Below are 12,796 nucleotides of genomic sequence, written 5' to 3' on the forward strand. Positions count from 1 at the left end.
TAAAAACCACATTCTGTGTCTGTAAAGAAGCTCAGGTGAGCCAGAGATTAGGGTAAGGGTCACCATGCAAAGATGATTAAACACATTACTGCATTAATCCAGTGACCTGAAACCACACCCCAGAAGTTGTACACCTGAAACCCCAAATGTCATACACCTGAAACCCCAAATGTCATTTACACCAGCTCATTTCTTTTGTCAACCCTGAAAATTAATACAATGTCTACTCACCACCAGTTTGATGTCCAGAACCAACCAGACTAAGACCATTTTTAGGAGAGTTTGTACATCTTTCTGCAGGCAGTGAAATGTTAGAGGCTACCTTCTGCGTATCAGCTTTACCCGGGTACAACAATCTAGGCTTGCTCAGGAACATGAACCTGGTCTTATCTGCACCTCACATAACTTTCATGGTAGGTAGAGCCAGAGCAGGGCACTGAGGCTTGGGGAAGTCAAGCTACTTGCTCAAGGTTGCTAGTAAGGGGGAGAGATGGGCTTGAATCCTGGTTTTCTGCTCCCAGTTCCATGTTTCCATTATACCTTCTGCCTAGGATGGTTTTGTTACCATTCTGTTCAGAGCATGGAGCTGAGCTAAGCTGCACAAATTCTATAGGCCCCTTGCAACCATCTTTTTATTTCTCCCTACAGCTCAGTGGAAGGTGCTGGTGTATCTGGCCTAGAACTGGTTGCTTCAGAAGCTCTGGAACCAAAAGTTGATGATAATAAATGTGTCCTATACCTAAATGGCAAGGGTGTTCTCACTTTTAGCTTACTTTTCCTTTCCTTCCCCTTCCACATTTGTCCAAAGGGGAACATGGAAGGAGAGCACTGTGCTTGAAAAGGGGTCTGTTGATGTGGGTGGAACTCATATCTAGTCTGTGCCATTGGCCAGAATTTGGATTTCCCAGCCTTAGTGGGAAGAGTGCGGTGCTTTTTCTTCCCTCCTGAAGTGTGGTCCTCTCTGAGGGACCAGAGCTTACCAGCCAGTGATCCTTATTTGTTTCGCACTCAGCTTCCACATGGACAGTGGTGCATGGTGGCTTCCCAGGTCACTGTGAGGCTGAAATCTGCTTGTGCAGGAGTCCGTCTGGCATCTTTGCCTGGTTTAGGGCATGTGCTCTGCCGTGTGGCCAAGGGAGACCAGAACATGAGGACACTGATCACTGTTACTGATAGACTTGGAACCTCCTATGACCTTGGTTAAAAGCAAGTTGACTGTCAACAACCACTGATTTCCCCCTTTGTCCTGTGCTGGGGTGAGTTGAAGAGGGTGTGAAGAAAGTAGGAAATCACATCATCTTTATTGAATCCAAACTAAAATTTCCGTGCTGACATTTTTCATCGTCCTCTTTAACTCCTAGCAATCCTAATGAATATCTAGTATTTTGCAAACTGGGGAAGGAGAGACCCATACAATACTTTTCAAACGTTGCTGCCTATTAGAATCACCTGGGATGATTTTAAGACATCCAGTGCTCAAGTTATACCCCAAACTAATTAAGGCATGTCCAGGCATCATTGTCCCAGGTGGTTCCAATAGCCAAATTTGGGAACCCTTGCAAATGGACTGGGGTCATTGCTTTGACCCCTCAAAGCAGTTTGGCTGGGCTGGAGGAAATGAGGACCCCAGTCCTGTTTGCTGAGGTGGGGCTCCCTGTTCACCCCACTGCCCATGTTAATAACGCCTGAAGGAAGGCACCACTCTGAATGTGAATATCCTAAATATAGCTCCCCTCTTTCTGTCTCTCCCCCAACCTGGGCTTCTTCTCAGATGAGAAGCAGAGGTGATGGGGCTCAGTGGCAAGCCTAAGGTCTGTGAAAGCACCAGCCTATGAAATGAAAGGTCTTACTTCCTCCATGGAAGAGTGTCCAATGACTCTTTAGACAGGGTGGTGACATTTTGTGGTTACTTGAATCATGTTGGGGGAGGTCCAAATCACTACCTGGCTTACACAGAACTTCCCTCAGCCTCAGCGAGTTTTTCAGTCTAGAGGAGTTGGGGATGCCATGGCTAGCTGGATTTCATGTCTCCTGTTTCCTCTGAAGACCCCAAAGGAGAAGAGGAAAGACTGGCTAGTTAGTTTCTGGGGAAGGCAAGTCCTCAGGGCAAACAAGTATTCCTGTTCACAGGAGGGCCCAGTGCTGTACCCCATTATATACTCTTGACACTGACTCTGGGGGTGAGTCTACTTCTGGATCTTCCTTGGACTCTGTCATGAGGGATCATAGTAGGAACCAGGAGCAGGGTCGCTGGACTCTTCTTTTATATAACATGTGATTCTCAGATACTTTATCCATCGTCTGCTTCTTGTTTTCATGCTAGCAAATGTATGGGGTGAACATTATAGCGTTTAGGTTAGGAGCCTTCATCTGACCGGTCATCTGCAGAGGGCTGGAACCCACTTGTCCCCTGTAGTGTCTGTTCTTAGCAGTCACACACTTCCTTGCTGACCCTTCCCTTCTGATATCTGTGTCTCACTCACATTTCTTCCTGCCCAGGTGTCAGCACTGTCCATCCTGCTTCCCCAGCTGCACTGCTGACCAACCATTCAGAAGCCAGCTCTTCTCACTACCTCCACCCTCCCCAGCCCCACTGTCCTCCAAAGGGCCCCATGGAACTGGGAAGAATCCTGGAGCCTGGGTCCCTGGGCAGCAGTGACAAGTGGGACATGAGGAGGCCTCAGAAAGGGAGAGTATCTGGGGACCTAACCCCAGGCTCTTCTGTGTACCAGCTGAATTCCAAAGCCACAGGTAAAGCCCTGTGCTGAGCAGGTCAGTCTGTGAAATGAAACCTCCCTTAGAGTCCATCTCTCTCCTGTCTGGCCAGGGCTTGTCTGGCCAGGGCTTTTCTCATTCTTCCTCTGGTCCCTGGCTCACAGAATGGGGATGAAATGAAAGGGCCATGTCAGTGCTCAGCCCTTTCCAAGCGCATCTCATCAGCCTCCCTGACCAGGGACCAGGTGCTGTGCAGGAACATAGGAGAGTCAGGGACCCACCTCTGTGCCCTCACCTCCATGTCCTTCTCTCTCTCTCCCTACAGCCTGACCTGCTCACAGCCCACTCGTAGACCCCTCCAGAAGGCTAGGCACACATTTTCACAGGACACTCTCCCATCAGTCAGGAGTTGTTGGAGAAAGGGTGGCTATTTCTCCACAGCTCCCCACCCCCTACAATTATCCTGTGTACAAACAACTCAGCTTTTCCCCTCATGCCCAGCTCTCCATTCAGGGCCAAGAGGCATGGTGCCAGGTGGAGAGGCACTGGCATGCTGGTGAGTGTGGGAATGAGCTCAGTTCTGACCATGGATGGTTGGCCCTCCCAGAGAAAGCCAGCACCCTACAATGTGCAGGTACCATGGTCACCCATCAGCGGCCTCCCACTGCTCTTGTCTTCACTGCTGTTCTTGCCTTGTGGCTGCCTTTTCATCCTCTAGTTAGCCTTCGGTTCACCGTGTCAGGGCAGACTCTCCTGCCTTCCTTCCCTAGTAAAAGAAACTTGAGGAAAGCAGTCAGGAGAGTCACTAGCCACACGGGAGGAGTTTATGTTCCTGTACTTTGCCGTAAGTCTTCTCTCTCAGGGTGGAGGAGGAACTTTGTCTCTCCCTAAGAATGCCCAGTCAAGTATCTGTAAGAGGAAAGGTGTTAGCGCACGAGGCTTTCCTGGTACCTCTCAAAGTCACACTCAGGAGGTGGCCACCCCTTCCCAGATGCCAGGCTACAGTCCACGGCTGTCAGTTAGTTTTCTAAACCATGTGGAACTCTGTAACACCAGTTACACTGGTAACTGAACACTTGCACTTAGAACTCCCTTGCACTTACCCTCATATGGGAGGAGGCCCACAGGGCTTGCTTAGCATCAGGCCATCCTTTCATCTTATCCCCGCTCTGTGTTTGCACCCAGTTTGCTTGTTAAACAAGATTTGCCATGTTCTTGGTGCCCATGTGAGAGACTGCAGTTGGCAGAAGGATGGTGATGTCTTGGGATCTTGCCGAGAGGCCCCTGCACGTGGGCCCTGCTAGTGACCAGGATTCTGTCCCCCACCTCTCTCCTGTCCTGGCGGGATGGCTGCAGGGGCTGACCTGTTAGAAGAGCATCTTGGTGAAATCCGGAACCTGCGCCAGCGCCTGGAGGAGTCCATCTGCATCAATGACCGCCTGCGGGAGCAGCTGGAACACCGGCTCAGCTCCACTGCCCGCAGAGCCGGTAGGATAGGCCCAGCTTCCTACTTCTGCTCACAGTTGGGGAACTTCTGAAGGGAGGGCCCTTAAGCAGTTCTCAAAGCACCGTGGTATGCTTTAGTCTGCTGGTTCCTTGGAAACGTCCAGTGAGGTGGGAGTGAGGGTGCGGCAAGTACTTCTATCCTCACTTCATAGATGTATCTGAGCTCAGAGAAGAACTGTGCTCATGGCACAGCTAACAAGGTCTGGTCCCCAGAGTCATCTGATTTCTCATCCCTCCTTAGTCTGCTCACATACTGCCTGCTGACTTCTCTGTGCCCTCATCACATGATTAGCAAGTGGGAGAGCCAGGTTTGCAGAGCCCCTTCCTCAGCCACTTACCTAGGTGAGCTTTCTCCCCACGCTCTCCTCCCAGGCGGCTGTCACTTAGAGGCCATCTCATACACACAACCTTGTCCTGCCCACAGCAGTAGCAGCCATTTAGGGGAAAGAGGCTCCTGAACAACTGCAGCCAGGGCACATGATACTATGAGCACAGACCCTGCTGAAAGGAGGCACAAAAAACAGGCATTTGGTGCATCTGGTCCCTCAAGTCCCTGGGGTTCCTCTGGGTGGGACAGCATCTTTGGAGATTGACAATGGGTGATGTCTGAACACATCTCTTACCCAAATGTGTCACTTGTCTGCTGCACTTTCCGGAACAGGAACCACCTCTCACTTCTACAGTCCAGGCCTGGAGTCCACACCTCAGCTCCACAATGAGAACAGAGTCCTTAGGGAAGAAAACCGGAGCCTTCAAGCTCAGCTGAGTCACATTTCCAGAGGTAAGTAGTCAAAACCCACAAACTGTGGTCATTCCTGGGTTCCCTTCCTCCCTGGCCACACCAAACACCAACTGGAGGAGCAAGGAGAAAAAAGGTGGAGCCAACAGAGCTGCCCAGATCCACCAACCCTAAAGTCCCATAGCTGTTCTCAGTATAGAAAGAGGTACTTCCTGAGAGGAGTCAGCCATGGACCTCAGACAATCCTAGGCTTCAGGGGCAATTAGCTCTAAGAAACCTACCACTTCCACACAAACCCTCCTGCAGATATCCACACCCATTAGCCATCAAACTGGAGAGCAGTCAGGTGTCATCTGTTCTACCTCCTTCCAACTCACAGTTGATTTAGCACTCAGGAATGGATGGAACAGGGTGCTTCTACACCCTCAGTGTCTCCAGACTTCACTGCCACTTCTGATATACTTGCTGGTACTGACCTGCCATCCCCATATTGCCTCACCGCATCCCTGAACCATACACTCAGGGCTTCTCTCTGGTCAGCAGCCTGCAGGGCTCTGTGTCTGCAGGCACCAGCACAGTGTCCTCCAGAGCTCTCCCAGCTCTGTTTGGTGGGCATTCATGGGTGGCCTTCATTTCTTGTGTGTCCTGGGGTACAGCAGGTTTTTGTGTACTTTACCTGATCAAATCAATATATTATCAACAACATTATTTATAAATATTTATTGAGTAACTGTAAAAGACTAAGGTAATGTCTGAAAAGGTTAAGCCCAGAATGAAAGAATGCTTTTGAAAAAGGAAAAAGACATCAAGAGATATTTCTCAAGTAAAGGGAAAGATGGAATGGGAAGGCAAGGTGGAAACTTCTTGCCACGTACTACACACTAAGGAAGTAACTACAGCAATATGACTAGTCCCACAAATGACCTGAAGCCTGCAGAAAAGATCATCTACATTGGTGAAGAAGAAAAGACCACATTGAGAGGGTACAGTGACAAAGCCGTGATCGATCATGACCCAAGCCCTTGCTCCCTCCCAACCCATAAGCAGGAAGGGTAAGAATGGAGTGGGGGCAGGGCGTGGGGAATAAGTGGTCAGGAATCTTGTACACCTGGCCCTGGAGATCTGCTCTGGGAACATGAGTCCACATTGCACTGGGCTTTGGTGATTAATGAGCTGGACACCTCTGGGGGACCAAGACTTCTGTCACTTGTGGAGGACAAGCATACTCTACCATTCTGCCAAGACCCAACACTGAGGTGGAAGTTTGGAAGATTTACCAGAATTGGGAAGTGTGCCAGAGGGTGGGGCTTGGAGGGAGCTCTCTCAGAAGAAGAAAGGGCAGGTGGACGAGGCTCCCTCAGCCCTCCCTCAGCCGAACTGCTCACTCACAGCGCTCACAGGAGCCAGCTCCAAATGCTCCACCCCCCTTGCTGGCAGCTCAGCACTGTGGTGCACTTCCCTGTGCACCCTCTCTACCTGGACCACACAGTTCAGCCAGACTTTGCTGCCTGGCAGGCTGAAGAAGGGCACTTTCCAGCTTTCCTGGCTCTCCTTCAGCCCATATGGTTGGGCGCTCATGAAAGTCAGCTCCAAATGCTCCATCTCACTCAATATGGTGGCTCAGCCCCACTGCAGCACTCACCAGTGCACAACCCTCCCTGGCCCACTTGGCCCAGCAGTGTCTGTCTTTGTTAACCAGAAGGCAGAGGGTAGCTTCACCCACAATGAATCCCAGCAGAAGTGCCCAGTGCACAAAGGGCCTGCATAGGTGAGCTGTCAGCCTCTGTGGACAGAGATCAGCCACTACTAGTAGACAGGCAGAAAGGCAGTCCTGCCCACAGCCCACCAACAGCAACCTTGGCTCTACTGCAAAGAGAACCAGGCACTGGTGAGCAGAGCCTTGAGCTCCTGGGCACCATAGGATGCCTACTTCATAAAGCCATTACTTTCTAGACCAGGAGGCACAGCAGATCTAACACAGAGGAAGAAACACAGAAACCCAGTCACAATGAGGAGGCAGAGGAATATGTTTGAAACAAAAGAACAAGATAAGACACAGAAAAAGGGCTAAATGAAGTGGAGATTAACAATCTTCTTGATAAAGATTTCAAAGTAATGGTCATAAAAATGCTTACTGACCTGAGGAAAATAATTGTTGATCTCAGTGAGAACTTCCAACATAGAGAAAATTTGAAAAAGAACCACTTAGAGCTGAAGAATACAATAATTGAAATGAAAAATACAATGGAGGGAATGAATAGTAGACTTATGGAAGTAGAGAAAGAATCAATGAGGTGGAAAATAGAGAACAGAAAAACTCCCAAGCTGAGGAACAGAGAGAAAAAGAATTACTAAAAATGAGAAGATGGTAAAAGAGCTATGTGACAACTCCACATGAAACAATATTCACATAATAGTAGTCCCAGAAGGAGAAGAGAGAGACAAAGGAGTAGAAAGTCTCTTTGAAGAAATACTAGCTGAAAATTTCCCCAGTATGGGGAAGGAAATAGATACCTTGGTCCTGGAAGTGCCAAGATCCCCTAACAAAAGGAACCCCAGGAAGACAACATCAAGACATATAGTATTTCAAATGGCAAATTAATTAAAGATAAAGAGAGAATCTTAAAAGCAGTAAGAGAGAAGCAGAGAATTACCTATAAGGGACATTCCAAAAGGCTATCAGCAGATTTTTCAGCAGAAACTTTACAGGCCAGAGGAAGTGGCATGAAATATTTAATGTATTGAAACAGAAGGACCTACAACCAAGAATCCCCTACCTACCAAGGTTATCCTTCAGAATTGAAGGATAGATTATGTTTCCAAGATAAAGTTAGAAAGAATTCACCACCACTAAAACAGCCTTACAGGATATGTTAAAGAGACTTCTGTGAATGGAAATCTTAAGCCTAAATATCTTTCATCAGTGAAAACAAACCTACAATAAAGGTAGCAGACCAGTTAGTTACTAAGCAACTCCGAAGTAGAAGAGAAAGAAATAATAAAATCAACTATAGACAAAATCAGTCAAGGGATAAACAAAGACATAGATCATGACATATTATACATAAAGTGTAGTGGAGGAAGAAGAATAAAAGAGTAGTACTTTTCGATTATGCTCTAAATAGAGTGACTATCAGCTTAATATAGACTGTTATGTATTTAGGAAACAACCTATGAACATTATGTTAACCACAAATCAAAGTCTATAATATATACACAAAAAAATTTTAAAAAGGAATCTAAGCATAACACTAAAGGAAACCATCAAATCACAAAAGAAGAGTATAAGTCAAGAACTACAAACACAACCAGAAAACAATCAATAAAGTAGCAATAAGTACATACCTATCACTAATTACTTTAAATGTAAATGGACTGAATGCACCAATCAGAAGACATAGAGTGGCAGAATGGATAAAGAAACAAGGCCCCTCTATATGCTTCCTACAAGAGATTCATTTCAGACCTAAAGACATACATACACTAAAGGTGAAGGGAGGGAAAAAGATATTTCATGCAAATAAAAGTGAGAAAAGAGCAGGAGTAGCAGTACTTATATAAGGCAAAGTAGATTTCAAAGAAAGTAATGAGACAAAGGACATTACACAATGATAAAAGGATCAGTCCAACAAGAGGATATAACAATTGTAAATATCTAGGCACCTAACATTGGAGCACCTAAACATAGTAAAACAGATACTAACAGACCTACAGGGGGAAATAGACAGCAGCACAATCATACTAGGAGATTTTAACACCCCCCTTTACATCAATGGACAGATCATCCAGACAGAAAATAAATAAGGCAACAGAGGTGTTGAACATGTTAGACCAGGTGGACTTAACAGACACATACAGAATGTGCCACCCAAAAGCAGCAGGATACACATTTTTTCTCAAGTACAGATGAATGTTTTCCAGAAGAGATCACATATTATGACAGAAAAAGAGCCTCAATAAATTCAAGAAAATTGAAATTGTACCAAGTATCTTTTCAGGTCACAATGGTATGAAAACAGAAATCAATTACATGAAGAAAACAAGATCCCAAATACATGGAGACTAAACAACATACTTCTAAATAATGAATGGATCAATGAAAAAAATCAAAGAGAAAATCAAACAATACATGTTGACAAATTGAAACAGAACCACAATGGTTCAAAATGTGGGATGTCACTAAAGCAGTTCTGAGAGGGAAGTACATAGCAATACAGGCCTACCTCAAGGACTGAAAACAATCCCAGTCTAAACTCATAACTAAAGAAATTAGAAAAAGAAGAGCAGAAGAAACCCAAAGTTAGTAGAATGAAGGATATAATAAAGATCAGAGCAAAAATAAAACAGAATAATAAAACAATAGAAAAAAATCAATGAAACCAACAGCTGGCTCTTCGAGAAAATAAATAAAATAGACAAACATTTAGTCAGGCATAATAAGAAAAAAAAGACAAAAACAGCAGAAACAACAAAGAAGTTAAAACTGACACTACAGAAATACAAAAATTATTAGAGAATTCTATGAAAAATTATATGCCAGTAAATTGGACAACCTAGACGAAGTGGACAAATTCCTAGAAATATTCTATCTTCCAAGACTGACCCAGGAAGAAACAAAATCTGAACACATCAATTACAAGTAACCAAATTGAAATGATAACCAAAAAACTCCCAACAAACAAAAGTCCAGGACCAGAATACAATTTTTTCTATTAAGGTATTATTGATATATACTCTTATAAAGGTTTCAGATGAAAAAAAATGTGCTTACTAAATTCACCCATATTATGGAGTCCCCCACATACCCCATTGCAGTCACTGTCCATCAGTGTAGTAAGATGCCACAGAGTCACTACTTATCTTCTCTGTTCTACACTGTCTTCCCCATGACACCCCACACCATGTGTACCAATGATAATACCCCTCAATCCCCTTCTCCATCCCTCCCCACCTGCCCTTCCCCACCCCTCCCCTTTGGTAACCACTAGTCTGTTCTAGGAGTCTAGGAGTCTGTTGCTGTTTTGTTCCTTCAGTTTTGCTTCATTGTTATACTCCACAAATAAGAGGAATTATTTGGCATTGTCTTTCTCCGCCTGGCTTATTTCACTGAGCATAATACCCTCTAACTCCATCCATTTTGTTGCAAATTGTAGGATTTGTTTCTTTCTTATGTCTGAATAGTATTCCATTGTGTGTATGTACCACCTTTTCTTTATCCATTCATCTACTGATGGACACTTAGGTTGCTTCCATTTCTTGGCTATTGTAAATAGTGCTGTAATAAACATAGGGGTGCATATGTCTTTTTCAACCTGGGCTCCTGCATTCTTAGGGTAAATTCCTAGGAGTGGAATTCCTGGGTCAAATGGTATTCCTTTAGTTTTTTGAGGAACCTCCATACTGCTTTCCACAATGGTTGAACTAGTTTACATTCCCACCAGCAGTGCAGGAGGGTTCCCCTTTCTCCACATCCTCACCAGCATTAATTGTTCTTGGTCTTTTCAATGCTGGCCACCCTAACTGGTGTGAGGTGATATCTCATTGTGGTTTTAATTTGCATTTCCCTGATAATTAACAGTGTGGAGCATCTTTTCATGTGCCTGTTGGCCGTCTGAATTTCTTCTTTGGAGAACTGTATGTTCAGATCCTCCACCCATTTTTTAATCTGGTTGCTTCCTTTTTGGGTGTTGAGGCGTGCGAGTTCTTTATATATTTTGAATGTTAACCCCTTGTCAGATATGTCATTTACAAACACACTCTTCCATATTGTAGGATGCCTTTTTGCTCTGCCGATAGTGTCCTTTGCTGTACAGAAGCTTTTTAGCTTGATGTAGTCCCATTTGTTCATTTTTGTTTTTGTTTCCCTTGCCCAAGTAGATGAGTTCAGGAAAAATTACTCATGTTTATGTTCAGGTCTTTGATCCATTTCGAGTTGTTTTTGTGTATGGAGTTAGACAGTAATCCAGTTTCATTCTCTTCCATGTAGCTGTCCAGTTTTGCCAACACCAGCTGTTGAAGAGGCTGTCATTTCCCCATTATATGTCCATGGCTCCTTTATCATATATTAATTGACCGTATATGCTTGAGTTAATATCGGGCTCTCTATTCTGTTCCATTGGCCTATGGGTCTGTTCTTGTGTCACTACCAAATTGTCTTGATTACTGTGGCTTTGTAGTAGAGCTTGAAGTCGGGGAGCATAATCCTCCCAGCTTTATTCTTCCCTCTCAGGATTGCTTTGGCTATTTGGGGTCTTTTGTGGTTCCATATGAATTTTAAAACTATTTGTTCCAGTTCATTGAAGAATGCTGTTAGTATTTTGATAGGGATTACATTGAATCTGTAGATTGCTTTAGGCAGGATGGTCATTTTGACAATATTAATTCTTCCTAGCCAAGAGCATGGGATGAGTTTCCATTTGTTAGTGTCCTCTTTAATTTCTGTTAAGACTGTTCTATAGTTTTCAGGGTATAGGTCTTTCACTTCCTTGTTTAGGTTTATTCCTAGGTATTTTATTATTTTTGATGCAATTGTGAATGGAATTGTTTTCCTGATTTCTCTTTCTGCTAGTTCATCATTAGTATACAGGAATGCAACAGATTTCTGTGTGTTAATTTTGTATCCAGCAACTTTGCTGAATTCAGATATTAGATCTAGTAGTTTTGGAGTGAATTCTTTAGGGATTTTTATATACAATATCATGTCATCTGCAAACAGTGACAGTTTGACTTCTTCCTTACCAATCTGGATGCCTTTTATTTCTTTGTGTTGTCTGATTGCTGTGGCTAGGACCTCCAGTACTATGTTGAATAACAGTGGGGAGAGTGGGCATCCCTGTCTTGTTTCCGATCTTAGAGGAAAAGCTTTCAGCTTCTCGCTGTTCAGTATGATGTTGGCTGTGGGTTTGTCATATATGGCCTTTATTATGTTGAGGTACTTGCCCTCTATATCCATTTTGTTGAGAGTTTTTATCATGAATGGGTGTTGAATTTTGTCAAATGCTTTTTCAGTATCTATGGAGATGAGCATGTCATTTTTGTCCTTCATTTTATTGATATAGTTGAGGTTGTTGGTGGATTTTCAAATGTTGTACCATCCTTGCATCCCTGGGATGAACCCCACTTTATCATGATGGATGATCTTTTTGATGTATTTTTGAATTCGGTTTGCTAATATTTTGTTGAGTATTTCTGCATCTATGTTCATCAGGGATATTGGTCTGTAGTTTTCTTTTTTTGTGGTGCTTTGCCTGGTTTTGGTATTAGAGTCATGCTGGCTTCATAGAATGAGTTTGGAAGTATTCCCTTCTCTTCTATTTCTTGAAAAACTTTAAGGAGAATGGGTATTATGTCTTCTCTGAATGTCTGATAAAATTCAGTGGTGAAACCCTCTGGCCCCGAGGGTTTTGTTCTTGGGTAGGTTTTTGATTACCAGTTCAATTTCATTGCTGTCAATTGGTCTGTTCAGATTTTCTGTTTCTCCCTGGGTCAACGTTCGAAGGTTGTATTTTTCTAGAAAGTTATCCATTTCTTATAGGTTTTCCAGTTTGTTAGCATATAATTTTTCATAGTATCCTCTCATAATTCTTTGTATTTTTTCTTTCTCATTTCTGATTCTGTTTATGTGTGTAGACTATCTTTTTTTCTTGATAAGTCTGGCTAGGGGTTTATCTATTTTGTTTATTTTCTCAAAGAACCAGCTCCTGCTTTCATTGATTCTTTCTATTGTTTTATTCTTCTTGATTTTATTTATTGCTGCTCTAATCTTCATTATGTCCCTCCTTCTGCTGATTTTGGGCTTCATTTGTTCTTCCTTTTCTGGTTTCATTAATTGTGAGT

The 12,796-nt window shown here is 43.9% G+C and overlaps 1 protein-coding gene across 24 annotated transcripts in view; it reads left to right on the forward strand.

The window, feature by feature from the left end:
- PDE4DIP (phosphodiesterase 4D interacting protein) overlaps nt 1–12,796 on the forward strand; it is a 268,329-nt gene that overhangs the window by 233,406 nt on the left and 22,127 nt on the right. For all 24 annotated transcript variants that reach the window (XM_073234503.1, XM_073234501.1, XM_073234504.1 and 21 more), the window contains 3 exons: nt 2,500–2,751; nt 4,072–4,203; nt 4,883–5,002. In XM_073234503.1, the coding sequence (XP_073090604.1) occupies nt 2,500–2,751; nt 4,072–4,203; nt 4,883–5,002 (504 nt within the window). The remainder of the gene's footprint in view (nt 1–2,499; nt 2,752–4,071; nt 4,204–4,882; nt 5,003–12,796) is intronic.

This window comes from Manis javanica, chromosome 4 (assembly GCF_040802235.1).
Source record: "Manis javanica isolate MJ-LG chromosome 4, MJ_LKY, whole genome shotgun sequence".
In the NCBI taxonomy this organism is placed as follows: Eukaryota; Metazoa; Chordata; class Mammalia; order Pholidota; family Manidae; genus Manis; species Manis javanica.